At 34.8% G+C, this 20,454-nt stretch overlaps 1 protein-coding gene across 1 annotated transcript; it reads right to left on the bottom strand.

The window, feature by feature from the left end:
- Positions 1-4,532: 4,532 nt before the first annotated feature.
- Positions 4,533-8,694, bottom strand: LOC133330543 (G-protein coupled receptor Mth2-like). Its single transcript, XM_061538979.1, has 6 exons — positions 8,010-8,694; positions 7,743-7,928; positions 7,451-7,675; positions 4,980-5,124; positions 4,725-4,913; positions 4,533-4,650 (listed from the first exon to the last, which is right to left on the bottom strand). The coding sequence occupies exons 1-6, from the start codon at positions 8,692-8,694 to the stop codon at positions 4,533-4,535; spliced, it is 1,548 nt and encodes a 515-aa protein (XP_061394963.1).
- Between the last annotated feature and the right edge of the window lie 11,760 nt (positions 8,695-20,454).

The following is a 20,454-nucleotide window of genomic DNA, read 5'->3' as shown; positions in this document are numbered from 1 at the left end:
TTTTATGGGTACATTTTGATATCGTGGAATTTCATTGCAACTCGCTGACGATTCATTGTAAAATTTTCCACGTTCACAACACAATTTAATACAATATCTGCCACTGTATTGGGGACCACAAACACACGCTCTGGGGTGTTCTGCAACCGATTTTTTATCATTAAGAAATTCTAAACGATAACTATATGGTCTAACATTCCTCTTGGCGATCGCATAATTTTCATAGATGTACACGCCATTGCCGAATAGTGTGGAATTGCTTAGATCGACAGTATCCCTAAAAGGACATTTCTCTTCTATTGTTGCTATTGTTGTAGTTATTACTAACGAAAGCAATACGAAGATGATGCTGCGCGTCATAATACAAGCCGTTCATTTCCGTTCGCCTATAACCAATGAACTGTTGAGAATTCCTATTCGAAATGTAAATAAATGAACGATCAAATGAGCGAGAGAATTTAAAACCACATGCGACATATATAGAAACGTGACAGTGATTGATATTTTTATAAACAATTGAACGAGAAACAAATTTATAATAATAATATTAATATTTATTATTCGATATAATTCCCATATTTGTATGCATTGCAACGTGAAAATATATCCATCTCTAAATATTTTTCTAGAATATGATTTTCTATTTGTAATTCCGTGGATCGCACAAAGTATCGAACTTCTGTTGATATCCCTATTGTTACTTTGTTGAAAATAAAACTTGTTCTGTTTTAACCACTGTATTTACAAGATTACTAATGGTATTCATAGTCCGTCATTTTGCATTGTACGTCATTAAAAACCAGATTCACCAGATTCAAATCCATTAATAGAATCTGAGAAATTGGACAAGAGAATCGTTTCAATTCACTGCTTTAGTCACTACATGCTAAATATATGCCAGACAGGGACGTACACAAGATTTATTTTCGAGGGGAGGGCTGCCGGTGTATCATGACATTTTCTCTGTTGCACACATTAACTAATTGTAAAAAAATAAAAAAAAAAAACATTTCGGAGGGTGTCGGGCCCCATGCCTTCCCTTTTCAACGTTTATGATCGTAAATCTGAGAACAGATCGTCATATCGTCTACACAACTAAATGTGTCATTGCAGCTGTGTTCAAGTGAAATATTTAATTTTTGGCAAAACCCCCAACACGGCATAAAGACACACGTGCTTTATTAGCACGTGAATAAGCTACAACCGACATTTTATGACCTGCACCATAAGGTGATTTTTATAACGAAAAATTTCTAAAGAATATTTTTATAAAGAATATTTTTTCTAAAGAATATATTTTCAAGGACTATCAATTTTTCACGGACCAATACAAGGCGTGGATTTTCTAACGAATATTTTTTTCAAGGACTATCAAAGGCGAAGATTTTTACAAAAATATTTTTCAGACGTGGATTTTCTAACGAATATTTTTGTCAAGGACTATCAAAGGCGTGGATTTTTTAAAGAATATTTTTTCAAGGCCCAATACAAGGCGTGGATTCTTTAAAGAATATTTTTTCAAGGCCCAATACAAGGCGTGGATTCTTTAAAGAATATTTTTTCAACGACCAATACAAGGCGTGGATTTCTTAAAAGAATATTTTTTTCAACGACCAATACAAGGCGTGGATTTTTCAAAAAAATATTTTTTCCAAGGACCAATACAAGGCGTGGATTTTTTAGAGAATATTTTTTTCAAGGACCAATACAAAGCATGGATTTTTTAAAGAATATTTTTTCAACGACCAATGCAAGGCGTGGATTTTTTAAAAATATTTTTTTCAAGGACCAATACAAGGCGTGGATTTTTTAACGAATATTTTTTTCAAGGACAAATACAAGGCGTGGATTTTTTAAAGAATATTTTTTCAACGGCCCAATACAAGGCGTGGATTTTTTAAAGACTATTTTTTCAACGACCAATACAAGGCGAGGATTTTTTAAAGACTATTTTTTCAACGACCAATGCAAAGCGTGGATTTTTAAAGAATATTTTTTCAACGACAAATACAAGGCGTGGATTTTTTAAAGACTATTTTTTCAAGGCGTGGCTTTTTAAAGACTATTTTTTCAAGGCGTGGATTTTTTAAAGACTATTTTTTCAAGGCGTGGCTTTTTAAAGACTATTTTTTCAAGGCGTGGATTTTTTAAAGACTATTTTTTCAAGGCGTGAATAACTGGGGTTTTAAAGAATAATTTTTCAAATATTAATATATACTTTGATTTTACAAAAATATATTTTTTTAATTTAAATTCAATGGATTAAAAAAAATAAATATTATTAGATACGTGGATTTAAAACAACATATTTATACCCTACACAACTATGTTGTCAGGGTATTATAGCTTTGTGCAGCCCCAAAAGTTTGTAACGCGCGAAATATTGGTCCTAGACCCACATTTAAGTATACCGATCGTCATATCTCGACTATCTGAGTCGATCTAGACATGTGTGTCCGTCCGTCCGTTTGTCCATTATAATTTGTAAACACGATAGAGACCACAAACCAATTTTCACGAAATTTTGCATGTAGGATGGGTTATGGCCAAAGAAGACCCCTATTGTTTTTGGGAAAGATCGGCTAATATTTAGGGGATGAAATGGACCAAATACTAAATTTTTGTCGGTTTTTCTGATCGCTCCAGAGGCCGCAATTATGGCCCAAATATCGTGAAATTTTGCAAGGAGAAGGGGATCGGGCCAAAGAATAAGCATGCCTGTTTTGATAAAGATCGGTCAATATTTAGCGTGTCAAATGGACCATGACTTTTGTGTGAAAAATGACAAAATTTGTATTCTATAGCGTATATATTTACCCCTGAAGGACATAGACCCGAGAAGTTGATATTATATCCAAGAGCAGTGGTTGACCTTTAAATTGATACCAATTATATGGTCGTACGTACTCAGATGTGGGAGTTGCACTTAAATATTTACAGGTGCTTACGTACTGAGATATTATTTAGTAACCCAATACCACACTAGAGGGCGGAAATATGGCGCTGGTCGCTCTGAAATTTTCCAGTTGTGGTCAAGGACAACGCCTATTATTTTCGGTGATGATCAGATAATAATTTTGGGATGTAGTGGACCGAAGACTTAATTTTTTGTGTGTTTTTTTCGAGTCGATCTATAGGCCACACTTATAAGCCGAACATCACAACACAACCCACGGTGAAGGGAATCTGGACAAGTAATTAGAAGGGCTGTACTGAATATTAGTAATATTCGCAAAATATGTAAGTGTAAGGAAGAGATGCTGTTGGTCTCTAATTGGCAAGAGGGTGTAAATATCTCGAAATATTGCCCAGGCTCGGAATAAACATCTGCAGAAAGTTAGAGTTCCGAGGAAGTTGTGTAGGGTATCGTATGGTCGGCCCCGTCCGACTATACTGCTCCGCTCACTGGTTTTTAAATATTATTAGATACTTGGATTTAAACAAATATTTTTCAATGTTTACACTGTGCGACAAATTTTAACATTTTAATGTTTCATGTTACTTTAATGTGCTTAGTCCAAAAAATTCTGGTAAATGTCTTTGAAAAAAATGCAAGAACATTTTGAATTTTTTGTTAAAATTGTATGACTACATATTCGGTATATACATTATATATACAGATTTCACTTGTTCTGTATATATAAAAATTTATGGAGAATATTTTTGTCTTTTATACCATCCATCTAAAATTCCCATCTTGTGGGAAAAATGGGTAAAAACTTGTAATAGTACGATATTAACCCCAAAATGAGTTTTTGTTTGTTTAAGATTTTTGACTTATTACGCAGAGTTTTGAGTTTTAGTCTATTCTAAGACTGCTAATAAAACTTTATAGCGAACATTTCTGTAGAATATTCTGAGCAGCTTTAACCCCGTTTTGAATGAGTTTTCAATCACTTCTGGAAAAGGGGACCAAACAGACCCCTTCAATGAATCGGTTGAGGGTTAAAGTTGCAAAATATTCCTCGATATTTTATCAGTAATATTGCCGATGACACTGTATACCTAAAATGCAAGGATTTCAAGAAATCATAATTCGAAAATTATCAAAATTCTTGAAAAGGGGGAATATTGCCCTGCCTATTTGGGTTACCTCCCGACGTAAAAGAAATATGAAATAAATGTAGTATATATTACAATATTGTTTATTAATGACATTTGAGGATATTTTTATTGTCACAGCCCTATGGTAAAGGTTATTATCATTTGTTTCCTATATTCTTATATAATTAATAAATATACATCAATATTTATTGCGGCACCTACAAGGAGCGTAAAAATAAAGTATATCCATTACTTAGACAATCTGAAAAAAACAACACTAAGTACTTTGAAATATTTACAATCTGGTATTTTTTTATCCTCTTATAAATTAAAGAATACTTCTTTTTGACGCTCACTGTATATACATAGTGCGTAGAGTATTTGCAATCGATAACAACATGATTTTCCTCATCATGTATGGTTTCCATGTATTTATTTGGTTTAATTAGTATTTTCTCCATTTCGAAGAGGCGACAGGAACATTGATTTTAAAATCGGTCATATATTTGCTGACCATTTTCCAAATTAAAACCCGGAGCATCCGATAATGTAAAACCTTCATCCAACGCATCATATTGGTTACCATTTTCCAGGAAACGATTTCCTCTGCAACAAAATAAAAATCAATAAAATTTCATTTTGGGGTTTCTGATTACATCATGGCCATCACTATAATTTACCTTATATCCAGAATTGGTCTAACTGCAAAAATCCAAAAAATCACAGGTCCCTCCAGGGCATCAACAAAATCTGCCACAAAATACCATATTGTTTCGCTGTTCGGATGTAAAACATTTTCAATGTTCGATATTGTTTCGAAACATGCCAATATTATCATCAGTATTAATAAACGTCCATACTGGTCCGCACTGTAAAAAAAGTTAAATGGCAATTCAATTTGAATAGATTTTTCCTGTTTTTAATGGAAGTCATACCTCTTAACCAAATCGTCTCTTCTTGTGGGTTGATGTTGCAGAACTGATTTCATTTTGTGCCATGTCGTTATATAATAGAATATATTCAAGCACAATAAACAGATATTTAGGCCATAGAAATAATATAACGCTGAGAAATTATTAGCTGGAAAATATCAAAAGGGAAATTATTTTATTCAAAGGCTACAATTAATAGACCCTTTTTTTCAAGGACTAACAGAAGTGTAGATTTGTTAAAGAACATTTTTCAAGGACTAACAGGAACTTGGATTTTTTAAAGAATATTTATTCAAAGACAATAAAAGGCGTGGATTTTTATACCCTACACAACTGTGTTGTCAGGGTATTATAGCTTTGTGCAGGCCCAAGAGTTTGTAACGCCACGAAATATTGGTCCTAGATCCATCTTTAAGTATACCGATCGTCATATCTCGACTAGCTGAATCGATATAGACAGGTGTGTCCGTCCGTCTGTCCATTATAATTTGTAAACACGATACAGGCCACAGTTATGGACCAATCTTCACAAAATTGTGCATGTAGGATGGGTTCTGGCCAATGAAGACCCCTAATCGGTTAATATTTAGGGGATGAAATGGACCAAAAACTTTATTTTTGTCTGATTTTCTGGTCGCTCCAGAGGCCGCAATTATGGTCCAAACATCGCGAAATTTTACTTGGAGAAGGGAATCGGGCCAAAAAATAAGCATGCCTGTTTTGATAAAGATTGGTCAATATTTTGTGAGTCAAATGGACCCTGACTTTTGTGTGAAAAAATTACAAAATTTGTATTCTATAGCGTATATATTTACTCCTGAAGGACATAGACCAGAGAAGTTGATAGTATATCCAAGAGGAGTGTTTGACCTTTAAATTGATACCAATTATATTGTCGAATGTTCTCGTACGTGGGTGTTACACTTAAATATGTGCAGGTGCTTACGTATTCAGATATTATTAAATAACCCATTACCACACTAGAGGGCGGAAATATAGCGCTGATCGCTATTAAATTTTGCATGAGATTCCAGTTATGGTCAAGGACAACGCCTATAATTTTCGGTGATGATCAGATTATAATATTGGGATGAAGTGGACCAAAAACGTAATTTTTTGTGTTTTTTGAGTCGATGCCAATAATAGGCCGAACATCACTACCCAACCCACGGTGAAGGGAATCTGGACAATTAATTAGAATGATTGTACTGAATATGAATAGTAATAATCGGGCCAGATTGATAAAATATCACGAAATATTGCCCAGGCTTGGAATAAACATCCGCAGAAAGTTAGAGTTCCGTGATAATTGTGTAGGGTATCGTATGGTCGGCCCCGTCCGACTATACTACTCCGCTCACTGGTTTAAAGAATATTTTTTCAAGGACTTTCAATGGCGTGGATTTTTAAGGAATATATTTTCAAGGACTATCAAAGGCGTGGATTTTTCAAAGAATGCTTTTTTCAAAGGTCATCAATGGCATGGATTTTTTAGGGCGTGGATTTTTAAAGAATATTTTTTTAAATAGATTTTTAAGGGATATTTTTTAGGATTTTTTTAAAGAATATTTTTCAAAATGATTTTTAAGGAATATTAATTTTAAGTAATTTTTTAACGAATATTTTTAGAATTTTTATGGAATATTTATTTTAAGGACCTTTTTATGGGGACCCCCCCCCCCATTCTCGGGGTCAAAAATTTTGTTGATATTATTTAATCTACACTAATTAAAGAATGTCCCTACACATTTTCAAATTAAAATCTCAAGAACTCTTGAAGATATAGCCGATTTATTGTGTCAGCATCAAGTGACGGCTGAAGGGCTTCTCAAACTTTAAACGCGTTTTTTCTCTAAACATTTTTTTGCAAATGGCGGGCACGATAACTCAAAAACTAATAACCCAATCGATTCCAAATTTTTACACGTTTCTCTGTGAGTGTGTAGCTATCGTATGAACTAGGATAAAGTCAATCGGTGAAGATCTTCCTAATTTTTTAACTTGGTTTTTGGTCAAAAATCGGCGATTTTCCAAAAATATTTTTTCAAAGGTCCGCCATTTTGTTAATTTTAGAGCGAAGTCAATAATCCTAGTTCATACGAGAGCCAGACATGTACTCTTTGTAACACCGTTGGAATTTTCGGATTCCGATGTTCCATTGAGGAGTTATCGTGCCCGCCATAAAAAATAAGGACTTTTCTTTAATTACAAAAAAAAACAACAAAAATGTTTTGTAAATTATTTTTCTTCTATTTTAAATCTTCAATTATATATGAGTAAAGTTACAAACCTTAACAAGCATTGGTATTGATTTACCAGCCCATTGAAAATCTTGAAAAATTAAAATCGTGAATGGGGGGTGGTTCCCTTAAATAATATTTTTTCAAAAGGATTTTTTATGAATATTTATTTTAATGTTTTATTTTATAAATTTTTTTCAGGATTTTTCAAAAAATATTTTTTGAGGGACTTACCATTAAACCAACAGGAATCCTCGCCAAATCCCGGCTTATATTTCTCCGGCATATTCGAGTTCTGTATTATCAATAATACTGCGGTGAGGGCCGCTGGAACACCCCAGCCATATGCCAAATATGTAACAAAATGATTTTCTCTATTCACAATGCTTTTCAGCATGTCAAAGAAGATGACATTTAACCAAAAGAAGGATACCACAGAAAAGAAATACCCAGAGAATCCTTTTATAAGAAAAGTAAAATAATAATATATAATATGTCAATAACTTCTAATATAGTGTGAACTTACCCACAATACTGCACCACACACCCGTCAATTGAGTATCGGAAATATATGTTGAGGCCACAATAATATTGCCAATGGTGAGAGAAATCAAAAAGCATATTAAACTGTTTTCCTGCAAATTAATCTTTTCCGGTTTCACCAAGATAACCAAAATTGTGAGAGCAAGAAAAACTATGGATATGCAATCAGCTGGAAATGGAGAATTTTTAACATTTCAGAATTAAATATTCAATGAAAAATTGAGAAAAAAATTGCTTCATTAACACTTACCCACATTATTAAACAGTCTTGAAACAGTAACCGGTTTATCTAACGGACAAATCATTGGACTTAGCACCCATGGACTGCCACCAAACGCCGCATTATCATCACGCATCTCTGGCATGAAACAGTATTCACTTTTACTCAAAATCCGTAAATTATAGTAGAGTACCAGTGAACCATTCTCCAGCAGATTCCATTTTTCGTGCAAATTCATCAACGGATTCAGGGGATAGGCATTGTCACACGGTATGCCCAGGACCATGGTAAATTCTTTGGTTATGTCAACAATACGTCGGGTACCATTCATAGTTATCACCTTCATGTTGTGATTAAATTTCGGCACCTCATACAATTCCTCACATTGTCGGCTACTGTTCGACAATGTTTCTCGCGTCGGATGGCAACAAAATTTGATGCAGCTGCGTTCACCCGGTCGACAAACACAGCCACGTGGATGTGGTTCGCGGGATATTCGATCACCATCGTATATAATTTCATAGTCGTAGATGCTCACCTGTTCGGCCGGTATTATTAAATCGTCACCATATAAATATGAACCGTTGGCAAATTTTTGGGAATGGCTCAAATCGACGGTGTCTTCAAAATTACAAAATGGAACTGCCTGAGTTAAGTGATATGCTGGCAGGATAGAGAGTACCATTAGAATTTGTTGAATATGTGGGCGTGACATTGTAAAAACGCTGTGGGAGACAAAGTAAAAAAGAGACATTTTCAAAGTTTGTAAATTAAGAAGGAAAATTGAGATATACCGCATCAGATTTAAAGTTGAGCTGTTATTTTATCAATTGTATCACGATGTCTAAATCTTGAAAAAATACTTTATATTTCAAGCGTCAAATGAAAAAACATCCCTTTTGGCCGGCTGAACTTTATTTACCCTTTACCATAAAGTGCCTAAAATGGGTTGGGTCTTTTTAAATGGAGGTCATGGTAAATTGCTGCCAGGATTAATCGAAATAGTAAACGACAGACAAACAGATAAGCAAATTGCTTCAGGATCTTAATACCCTAAATTACGCGTGACCATTGCACGGAGGCTTTGTAGAAAGAAAGAAGAAGGTGTTTATCTACCAAGGTCGTGTCATGCTAAGTTACAAACATTTCGTAATGTTAAGATAAGGTCACGTCCATTAAGATACCTATCAAAGGGGCTGCACATGGGAAAAAGACCTATATTTATCCGTAGGAAAATTTGCCAAAATATCACTAAGAAATCCTCTGACACCAAGTGTTTAAGAAACCCCCAGGTTTTTGCATTATTCATCATTTTTGGAACTGGATATTCCACCAACATCATTACACCGTATTTTGGTTACAAACTTCGTTACACCGTATTTTGGTTACTTGTGTCGTTCGTGAACACTAAGTCGTTCAATTGAACGAGTTAGTCCACTGAACGAGTGAACGACATAGTTCAGTTTTTTTTATTATTGTCGTTCACTGAACGTTGCTCAATGAACACCGTCGGTCACTGAACGACATTATATTTTCTTCTACACCATGGCACAATGAATAGGTAGTCCATTTAGCGCAGCTGATGTCTCGATTAACTGTCAAAGTGGGTAATTTATACTTGAATTCGATGTCTAGTGTTGCCAACCATTTGAAATATTATAAGGGAAAACTGGACAGGTGATCCAGACAAAAAGAAAGGTTGTTGTTGTGATACATCTCCTTATTATTTCATCATGTTCCACACCTTCAGTATTGTTCACAGGTGCAATTACTTAGGCAAATAGAACGGCGTCAAATAAGAAAAATTTCATATAAAATCTGTTGTCTATTGTTGTCCCATTTCATGGAATGCGGTACTTAAAAGATCAAATGCTGCAGTATTTTTTTTTTCGTATAGCTGAAGTGGTTCACCTAAAATTCAAATTGTACCAAATTCAGTACCATTTAGTACCCATTAGTATTAATTTGTTAAACTGAATCCTGACCCTAATCCTACATCCCAACAATGATCCTAACTACAAATTTCATTGTTCCAGCTCTATCGGTTCATCCAAATCCAAATTGTACCAATTATAGTACGATTAAGAACTTTTCGTACACATAAGTAAAACTTTTCCAAAACTACGTACATATCCTAATCCTACACTCGGACGATAATTTTACTTTCAATTTTCAGGATTCCAGCTCGATTTGTACCTTCCAATAAAATGTGTACCAAATATACTACCGTATAGTATTTTTCGTACACATGAGCACACGTTTTCCAAACTCTCCTCACCCTACTTCTCAACCTTAATTTGCATTCCAATTTTCAAGTTTGTAGCTCAATCCATTCACATGTTACGAAATTGTACCAAATTTAGTACATTTCAGTACTTTTCGGATTCTCATAGTACAAATTTCCAAAAAGCCCTTTGCTACATCTATTCTACACTCCATCAGTGGCCCTCAATCCAAATTTCAGAGTTCTAGCTCTACTGGTTCGCCAAATATAAATGGTATCACATTTAGTACTTTTCGTATCGTTCTAGTACGACTTTCCAAGAACCCAGCCTTATCTGTCACCTTTGGACCAAGAGTGACCCTCACCCAAAATTTCAAGATTCTAGCTTCAGCCGTTTTATCTGGGCGTTGATGAATCGTTAAATCAGCCAGTCAATCACTTTACTCTTTTAGTATAGATTGTTGGAAATTAATATTCTTTCAACAGTCGAAAACTTAAAAAATCGTCACAGGGGCCACCCCTTGCCTTCTAACCTGTTATATTTGGAATTACTTAGCGCCTCATTTTCGTCATTTGCAAGTTTTCAAACGCATTTTCTAAAAAATGTAAAAACATAGCTCTATATACCCGTTCCCGCAGGGTTTTTGGTATTTTTATAGTTCTAGGCTTATTTTCTAACCAACCATATTCATGATAGGTAAAAACTACTTTGCAAAACTAGCGGATTTTTTGTGGTTGCAAAAACGTTGTGTAGACAATTTTCAATATATGTATTTGGGTCCAAACCTAAATGTTTCAACCCATTTACGATATGCTTGGAATTTTAACGACTTCTATGTCTGTAATTTAATATTGGGTGTTCTCACAGGTTAAGAACACCTCCAGACGGACTATAACGATGTACAAAGTGTCGATTAAAAAAGTTTTGACACCGACTAGGTACCGACTGTGCCATTTTCATTGTTGATAAGAATATTACGATGTGTATATTTTGGAAAAAAAATCGGATACTCCGTTCGAGTGATATTATGCAATTATTTTTATGAGCAATTCTAAATATTATTGAATGACAGATATTAACACTAGATTGCCGAAGGCAGTCATTTTGACCGTTTTTCAATTTCAAGTACAAAAACAATTGTGTATATTATGACCCAGCTTTTTAAAATTTGGTGACTTTTTGTACCACATAGAACTACGTTTATTAATCATAGTAGCTGCTTCCTCCCCTCTTTCATTCCCCGTATTCAAATGTGCTATACCTATATTGCCTAAAAGCGGTCATTTCGACCTTTTTGAAATATTAAATAATCAAACTACTTTTATTATTGCATAAAGTAAATTTCTTATATGACCAGATCGGTACAACAACATCGAAACCCGTTTGCTACTCTAGAAATACAAACGAACACACAAATCGGGAAAAATAAATTTTATATTTCCAGTCGATTTCACTCTTAGAATAAAGACTTCCTCTTTTTCGAACATTTTGTCCGCGCTCTTATTTTTCAAAAGGGGAAACTCGAGAGCCCTACCACCGAAAACAAATAATAACAACGTTTTGTATGATTGTAAATAATGTAAAAAATATTAAAAATTAGTTAAACAAATTTTTTTCTTTACACAATAAAAATTCTTTCAGAATGAGGTCATTTTGACCGATTTTAGGCAATATAGGTATATACAAAATTCCCGTCTTTCTAGTGTTAATATACATTGTTCTCTCTATGGGAGGTATTAATATATATTGCTCTTCTCTAATTCGTAGAACCATTATTGTGACTCCATGTATATTACAGCCGATTATAATGAAAATGTCTGTTTTGCTTTTTGAACTTTAATTGCAAGATTTTCCATCTTTTGAAGTTTAGTTACAATATTATATTGTACTATTACTGTACTACGTACTACTTATTTATGTCAGTTTTCAAGAAAATTGTTTTCATACAACGGAAATTGTTAAGTTTTATTCCATATACCCATTTGTTTGAATAAACCTTCAACCTATGCCCTCAAGCGTGTTAATGGTTGGTTGCTTTGTTGGCTAAGTACAATAAGTTGAGTATTTTGATATTGTTTTTTACTCATTTATTATTTTTTACTCTCTTTGAAAATCCACGAAATAAAAAGTAGGTCAATTCTAAATAGAAGAAATTAATTTTGATATAAATATTGAAGGCAATTACCCATTGAAATATTTCGTATGCGGAAAGGGAATACAAAACAAATAAAAAATATTTTGTATGGAAATCGTGAATCGTTTGCTGTACTATAATTCCGAACTCCATCTCTGTTCCTACATCTATTATTAACATTTACTCTTCATATACATAAACACTAATTTCCGAAATATCTTCCTTATTTCCATTATACAGATATACGAATACGAATTCCACCTCTGTTCCTGCATCTAATATCAAGTTGAATACCATTCACTCTTCATACTCATAAGCACTAATTTCCGAAATACATTCCTTATTATATACTTTAGCAAATAAGTACAGATTCAGCATTTAGTTCTATTCTGCACTTTTCGAACACATAAGTACACAAAACTACCTTTATATATCAATCGTTCCTCCAATAAATTAAATACCAGTTAATAGCAAAAACCTTCGGTATTTATTTTTAACTGTCCGTCAGCGATCCACATTCCAAAATTCCGTGACTCAAATCCAATTGTTTTTCAAATTTAGTGAATTTTAGTACTATTCATACACACATACATTCTAACTTCCAAAGCTGTCTCTTTAACTCAATTCTACACATTAACAGTAATCTAAATTACAAATTTCGGAATTTTAGCTCTATCCATTCACCCAAATTCAAATTATATCAACTTCAGTACCATTTAGTAATGTTCACATTCATAAGTAAGTATTTCTAAAACTACATCAATCCTACACTCTAACAGTAATCCTAATTCCACCAAAGTCCAAACTTTAAAAATTTAGTACTTACGTTTATCTTAATCCAGGGTTCGCTCGCGAATGAATTTAAGGGGACCCCCCCCCCCATTCTCGGGGTCAAAATTTTTGTTGATATAATTCGAATCTACACTGATTAAAGAATGTCTCTACAAAATTTCAAGTGAAAATCTCAAGAACTCTTGATGTTATAGCCGATTTATTGTGTCAGCATCAAGTGACGGCTGAATGGCTTCTCAAACTTTAAACGCGTTTTTCTCTAAACATTTTTTTGCGAATGGCGGGCACGATAACTCAAAAACTAATAATCCAATCGGTTCCAAATTTTGCATCGTTTCTCTGGGAGTGTATAGCTCTCGTATGAACTAGGATAAAGCCAATCGGTGAAGATCTTCCTTATTTTTTAATTTGGTTTTTGGTCAAAAATCGGCGATTTTCCAAAAATATTTTTTCAAAGGTCCACCATTTTGTTAATTTTAGAGCGAAGTCAATAATCCTAGTTCATACGAGAGCCAGACATGTACTCTTTCTAACACCGTTGGAATTTTCGGATTCCGATGTTCCAGTGAGGAGTTATCATGCCCGCCATCAAAAATAAGGACTTTTCTTTAATTACAAAAAACAACAACAAAACAATAACAAAAATTTTTTGTAAATTATTTTTCTTCTTTTTTAAATCTTCAATTATATATGTGCAAAGTTACAAACCTTAACAAGCATTGGTATTGATTTACCAGCCCATTGAAAATCTTAAAAAATTCAAATCGAGAATGGGGGGGGTTCCCTTAAATACATTTTTTTTTTTTTGGTTTTGTGCTCATTTTACGAATGAATTTATGGCGATAAATTCTTTACCAAACGAACATTCGCCAAAGAATGTTCGCACACACATAACAAACGAGTGAGAGTACACAACACTCGTTTGTTGAATTGAAATTCATTCTGACATTCTCTCACGAATGAAAACAAACATTTCCGAAATCTCGCGAATGTTCAAAACAGCAACAACAATCGTTCGTGAACTCAATAGTTGTTGGACATGTGTTTTGTAATTACAGACACTTTCTGCTACATTCACACATATTCATTCGTTGTGTAAGTTTACTTTTTTATGATACGTTTGTTTGTGGTTGTTTTTAGCAGTGCTCGCGAACATTTGTTTTTTTGAGTTTTTCAAAGAATGTTCTTCAGCAAAGAATGCTCGCGAATGAATGAATCGACGACGTTTGCAGCGAAGTTTTATCTTCCGTACATTTTTCGTGCACTGCGAACATTCGCGAGAGATTGCACATGTTTGTTCATTCATTGTAACTTTATCATTCATTCAAGTGGTACCAAATATAGTACCATCTAGTGGAGCTTAGTACTTTTCGTACACATAAAAATAATTTCTAAAACTGTCTCTATAGCTAAAGGACATTGACCGGAGAAGTTGAACCGAGAATCTTTCCGATTTTATGTACAGGGTTGCCCATATTCGACGGATCCATCTGGCAACGCCATAACTTTTGACAGAGATGTTACATCGCTTAATGACATACCGCGTTTGAAGCGTCCGTCCAAGCAGATTTTTACCATGAACCAATACACGCCACGTGAGCGCTCTGAAATAGTTGAAATTTACATTCAACAGAAGAAGTCAATTGTAAAAACTCAACGTGTTTTTAAAACATTAAAAATGTGAGAAGTGCGTCTTCTAAGAACACCATTAAGCGTATAGACGAAAAATGTTCGACTAGTAAGGCTCTTTCTAATCTGAAGAGGCCATATAAAAGTCGACCAAGGTGATCGGCCGAGAATATCGCTGCCGTACGAGCCAGTGTTGAGAGGTCCCCAAGAATATCCCAAAAACGCCGTTCTCAGCAGTTAGACATGGCTCGATCCACTTCACAACGGATTATTCGCATTAATTTGCATTTGTTCCCGTACAAAATTCAATTGACACAAAGAATGTTGCCTGCGGACAAGCCTCGTCGATTGGAATGGGCCCAAAGAGTCATCGAAATGGCCGAAGATGACGAGCAATTTTGGAACTAAATTATCATGTCCGATGAAGCCCATTTCACATTGAATAGGACCGTAAATAAGCAAAATTGCCGTTTTTACGCCACTGAAAATCCTCAGGAGATTCAAGAAGTGCCTCTTCATGACGAAAAAGTCACAGTTTGGTGCGGCGTTAGTGCGAAAACGGTCATTGGGCCGTTTTTCTTCCAAAATGAAAATGGCCATGCTGTTACCATCAATCAGGAGCGTTATCGCGACATGATGACCAATTTTGTGATGCCAATTATTCGTCGAAAACGTATGAGGCAGTTCTGGTTTCAACAAGATGGCGCTCCACCGCACACAAGTCGCATAACAATCGATTTTCTGAAGAATTTGTTTCCGGGCCGTTTGATGTCGAAAAGTGGTGATTTGGACTGGCCACCGCGTTCGCCCGATTTGACGCCGCCTGACTTTTTCTTGTGGGGATATTTGAAGTCAAAGGTTTACGTTAACAAGCCAAGGACCGTAGAAGAGCTCAAGGACAACATTCGTGAAGATATAGCCGCTATTCCGGCCGAAATGTTGGCAAAAACGATGGAAAATGCAGCAAAAAGGGCACAATACATCATCAACGCCAGAGGCGGCCATTTGAGAGATATCATACTCAACAATTGATGTAAACAAATCTACTTGGAACAAATTAAATGATGAACATTGCCAACCGCTAAATTTTTATTTTATTTTTTTTCTTTGATTTAAAAAAAAAAAAAACATGGGTCCGTCGAATATGGGCAACCCTGTAAATGGTGTATATTTCCTATTGATACTGCATAGCTTACTGTATAGAGTCTAGACTGTCGTGTATTGAGTTCTAATGCTATCGCTTTAGATACATATCTCAAATATATATGTATTCGTCCAATTTCATTCGTCCGACTTGGCCCCTTCTTTACCCTTGTTTATTTTTTATACCCAACATATTTGTCCAAGAGTGTTAGGCTATAGAAAATGTTTATGCAAATATTTTATTAAACAATCCATAGCTGTAAATTTAATTTTGCAAATTTGTTGTTGTTGTTCCTTTTTTATTTATACATTTATTTATTTATTTTTTTGGATCAACAAATGACTCATTGAATACCGGTAGATTTGAATAACAAATAAAGATGTTAAGCAGGTTACGTTAGTTAGTCGATAATTTTGGTGATATGGTAATTATTATTATTGTTGTTGTATATACAAATTGTATTATTGTTGTTGCTATTATAGTAACAAACCAAAAAAAAAACAAAACAAACCGAAATTTCAAAAATAAACGCTGTGTTGTTACGCCGGAAAAAAACAATGACTTTGATTCGATTCTGCATGATTACCTCACCCAAGTTGGAAAATCAACAAGAAACCAAAAACAAAACAAGAATAGAAAACCAATTGAAAACTGGATTTTGATTATTTATTTACGTTCACAATGTTATATGTATTTTTTACACTTCTATTATTAATTTTTCTTTTTTTTAAATTTTCAGATTTTTTATTCTGAAGATGATGATATTCAGATGGCTAAGCCTATTTATTTGTGAAGGTGAGTTAATCTTTTTTATTTCTTATTTTCTATTTTAAAGTTTTGTTTTTTTACGTTGCTATTATCCGCAGAGGAAACGTTTAATTATTTAGCCATTTTTGGTAATCCAAAGTTTTTTTCATATTGCCCATATATATTTTAACTTATTTTTTTTTTATTTTCTCTTTTTGGATTACTTTGTTTGGTATATTAAAAGAATTATTAATATTTTTGTTGTTTTTGCTATGCGTACTTTTTGCTTGGTGTTTTGTTGTATCATAAATTTAATTTTAATCGCCCACCAGTTTTGTTTTGGCTATAACCAAATGCTAACAAAACGAACAAAACAAAAATGTTTCTATTGCGCTCCACTACCAACCGCACCGAACAAAGCTTAAACAACAACTGAGAAGCTCGAGCCTACCTATTGGTTAATCTATCGTTTACTACTCGTCTAAACAACCAAAATAACTTGTTTTTTGGGAAATCTAAAAGAACCTCCACTGCTTAAATCTCTTTCCGCTCATACCTGAATGGAATGCAGGCTTTCGCATTCTCTCCGATCGCCGGCATAGGCAATCCCATTTAGTGTGGAACATTTGTCGATTAGAAATACTGGTTTTTGGAGCTAAACAATAAAAGCTTGTTTGGTTGGCACAGTGGGGCTAAGTCGAAAATTATCACTTAAAAACTACATTTTTTTAAAAATCTACGACTAAACAAAAGTTGTAAAAATATTTTTTTAATCTCTAAACAACAATTGGCAGTTAAAAGCCAGTGAGCGCTGCAGTAAAATCGGACAGGGCTGACCAAAGTGACATTTCCGCCCTCTAGTGGGGTAATGGTAGTACTAAAGAATACCTTAACATATAGGCACCTGCAAATATTGTATTACATTGTATATAATATTGTATTACTCACCTTAGTTACACTGTCCGGCCTAGGTCCTCCAGAAGTAAATATATGCGCACTCGTACATACATAGGAAGCATATTTTCTCATTTTTCCACAAAAGACTGAGCCCATTTACTTACTTACTTAGCTGGCTTGTTAAGTGGGCCACACACGTCAAACATGTGCGTTCGATCGGTGTGAAGCTCCTAGCCCACACACGTCAAACGGATCCACAAAACTTCATTTCGAATTTATTTTTGAAGCGTTAAGATGGACAGCGATAGCGATGACGGAAAAAAGGCCAAACATTTTTATTTAATTTAAATGTATTAAATACTTTTATTTCATTCCGGGAAAAACATTTTTATTTGCCAGACTGTAGAATATGTGTAAAAAAATATCAAAAAATCTTCAAAAACGTTTTTTTGCATATGTTTGATATTGTCCGCTGATGTGCACTCCACGAAATTTCGCAACAAACGAGAAAATATCCACACACCAGCCCACAGACGTCAAACATGTGCGCGTCGCACAACGAAAAATTAAAAATTTTTAATTTCTTTCGATCGGTGTGCGCACCGGCAAATCGGTGTGAACACCGTACCACACACGTCAAACATTGCTTCGATTCACACCGATCGAACGTACATGTTTGACGTGTGTGGGCCACTTTACTGAACGGTTGTTCCATAAGCCGAGCTTAAAAAAAATTCACAACGCGTCGGTCTTATGCACAAATCCACCAATTTGGTGTTTTTTTCTACTTGGTCTTTCCAACTAAATCGTGGCCTTCCCCTTCTACGGGAACCATCAGTAGGGTCGATTTTATATGCCTTCTGAGTTGGCCTAGTCACCCTAGTCGATGCAGCTCAATATAACTGACTATATCGATGTCCGCGTATAAATTGTAAAGCTCGTGGTTCATTCGAAGCCGATATTCACCGTCGACGCAGATCGGCCCGTAGATCTTTCGGAGAATTTTTCTTTCAAACACCCCAAGAGCTGCCTCATCTGCTTGCGCAAGTACCCATGCTTCAGATCCATATAATAGCACGGGTAGTATCAGCGTCTTGTAAAGTGTGAGTTTGGTCTGGCGGGAGGTGGCCTTGTTTCTAAACTGCTTACTTAGACCATAGTAGCATCTGATGGCCATCACAATCCTTCTCCGAATTTCAAAACTGATGTCATTCGTTATATTTATGGCGGTACCAAGGTATGTAAAATCTTTAACTACCTCGAAGCTGTAGTTCTCAAGTTCCACAGTTGGTCCGAGTCTACTGGACATCTTTCGCGTTGATACCATCAGCTTGGTCTTCTCGCCGCTTACTGCCAGACCCACAGCACACTGGATAGCACTATATATGCGATGGAAAGGAGACTTATTCCTCTATAGTTGGCACATATCGTCTGACCAGCTGAATTGGATTCATAAATATTTAAAATGTGGACCCTTTGTGGGGGAGGTACACGAAGCAATGGACCGATGAGTCCCATCTTCAAACTTGATCTAGATTTTGTTAATAAAATAGGTTGTGCAAAATTTGTTTCAAATTGCACATTCCATTCGCCTGATTTTGGATTTATAAATATTGAAAATTTTGCCCCTTTGAGGCTGAGGTACCAGAAGGAGTGGACCAATGGGTCCCATCTTCACACTTGAGCTATTATTGGTAAAGATAATAGGTTGTGTAAAGATTGGTTCAAATCGGATATCGGTACCAGAAGTATTGCACCGATATTCCCCATCTTCGAAATTAAACAAAGTTTTGAAAAAAAATATTAAGATGTTCCAAGTTTGGAGGAAATCGATTATTCCCTTCGAGAGTTATCTTGCCCACCAGTATATACTTAATGGTAGCTTTATGGCCAATATTTCGTGACGATACAAACTATTGAGGATATTTTCTTTTTTTTTCAAAATTATAACGATTTTTGTGCACACAAAAAATATTTTCGATTTTAACGAGTAATCCAATCCAAACCAGTAAGGAAAGTGGTAGAGTCGGACTGGTCCGACTATATGATACCCTTCACCCTTTGGTATATGTATCTTTACAATTGCACGTCAATGTTCCCTCGAAGGAACATACTAATGTCTTTCTGCAACCTATAATAAATTTAATTCCATTCGGGCAAATTTATAGTCGTCTGCGTAGCATGGGACAAATTTATGGAAAACGATTTATAGCAAAATTCATACACGTTATTCGGTACGCCGCTCTGTTCAAAATTTAATTTCAATCAGACACCCGTTCGAAATACATATGGAAGATATGGCTCCATCTGTACCCATTTCAACAATACGCTGTGCAAAATGTGTAAATCGGACAAACATTTGGAGTTTGGTGCACCATTTAGGTAAAATCGGACGAATATATATGTATATGTGGGAGCTATATCTAAATCAGAACCAATTTTTCCGATACTTACCACACATCATACTGGACTTAATTCAGTTCGCGATCCCAAATTTCCTGAAAATCGAAAATCTGAACCGATTTTCACGAAATTCACCACACATCGTTCTAGAATCAATTCAGTACGCAATGCCAAATTTCGTGCAAATCGAAAGATATATAGGGACTTTGGTGTATCATTTACATAAAATCGGACGAAAAAATATATGGGAGCTATATCTAAATCTAGGCCTAATTCAGTACGCTATGCCGAATTTCGTACAAATTGAAAGATATATATTTATATTAAATGGGATAAAAAATATACATGGGACATATATCCAAATCTAAACCGATTTCCACGAAACTTAGCACACATCTTTCTAGGCTTAATTTAGTAGGCTATGCCAAATTTCGTACAAATCGATAGATTTTTAGGGACTTTGGGGCATCATTTACCTTAAATCGAACGGAAATATATATGGGA

This window comes from Musca vetustissima, unplaced genomic scaffold, assembly GCF_032173495.1.
Source record: "Musca vetustissima isolate MV318-11 ecotype Yass unplaced genomic scaffold, APGP_CSIRO_Mvet_v1 utg4398, whole genome shotgun sequence".
In the NCBI taxonomy this organism is placed as follows: Eukaryota; Metazoa; Arthropoda; class Insecta; order Diptera; family Muscidae; genus Musca; species Musca vetustissima.
This window is presented reverse-complemented; position numbering and strand designations above follow the sequence as displayed.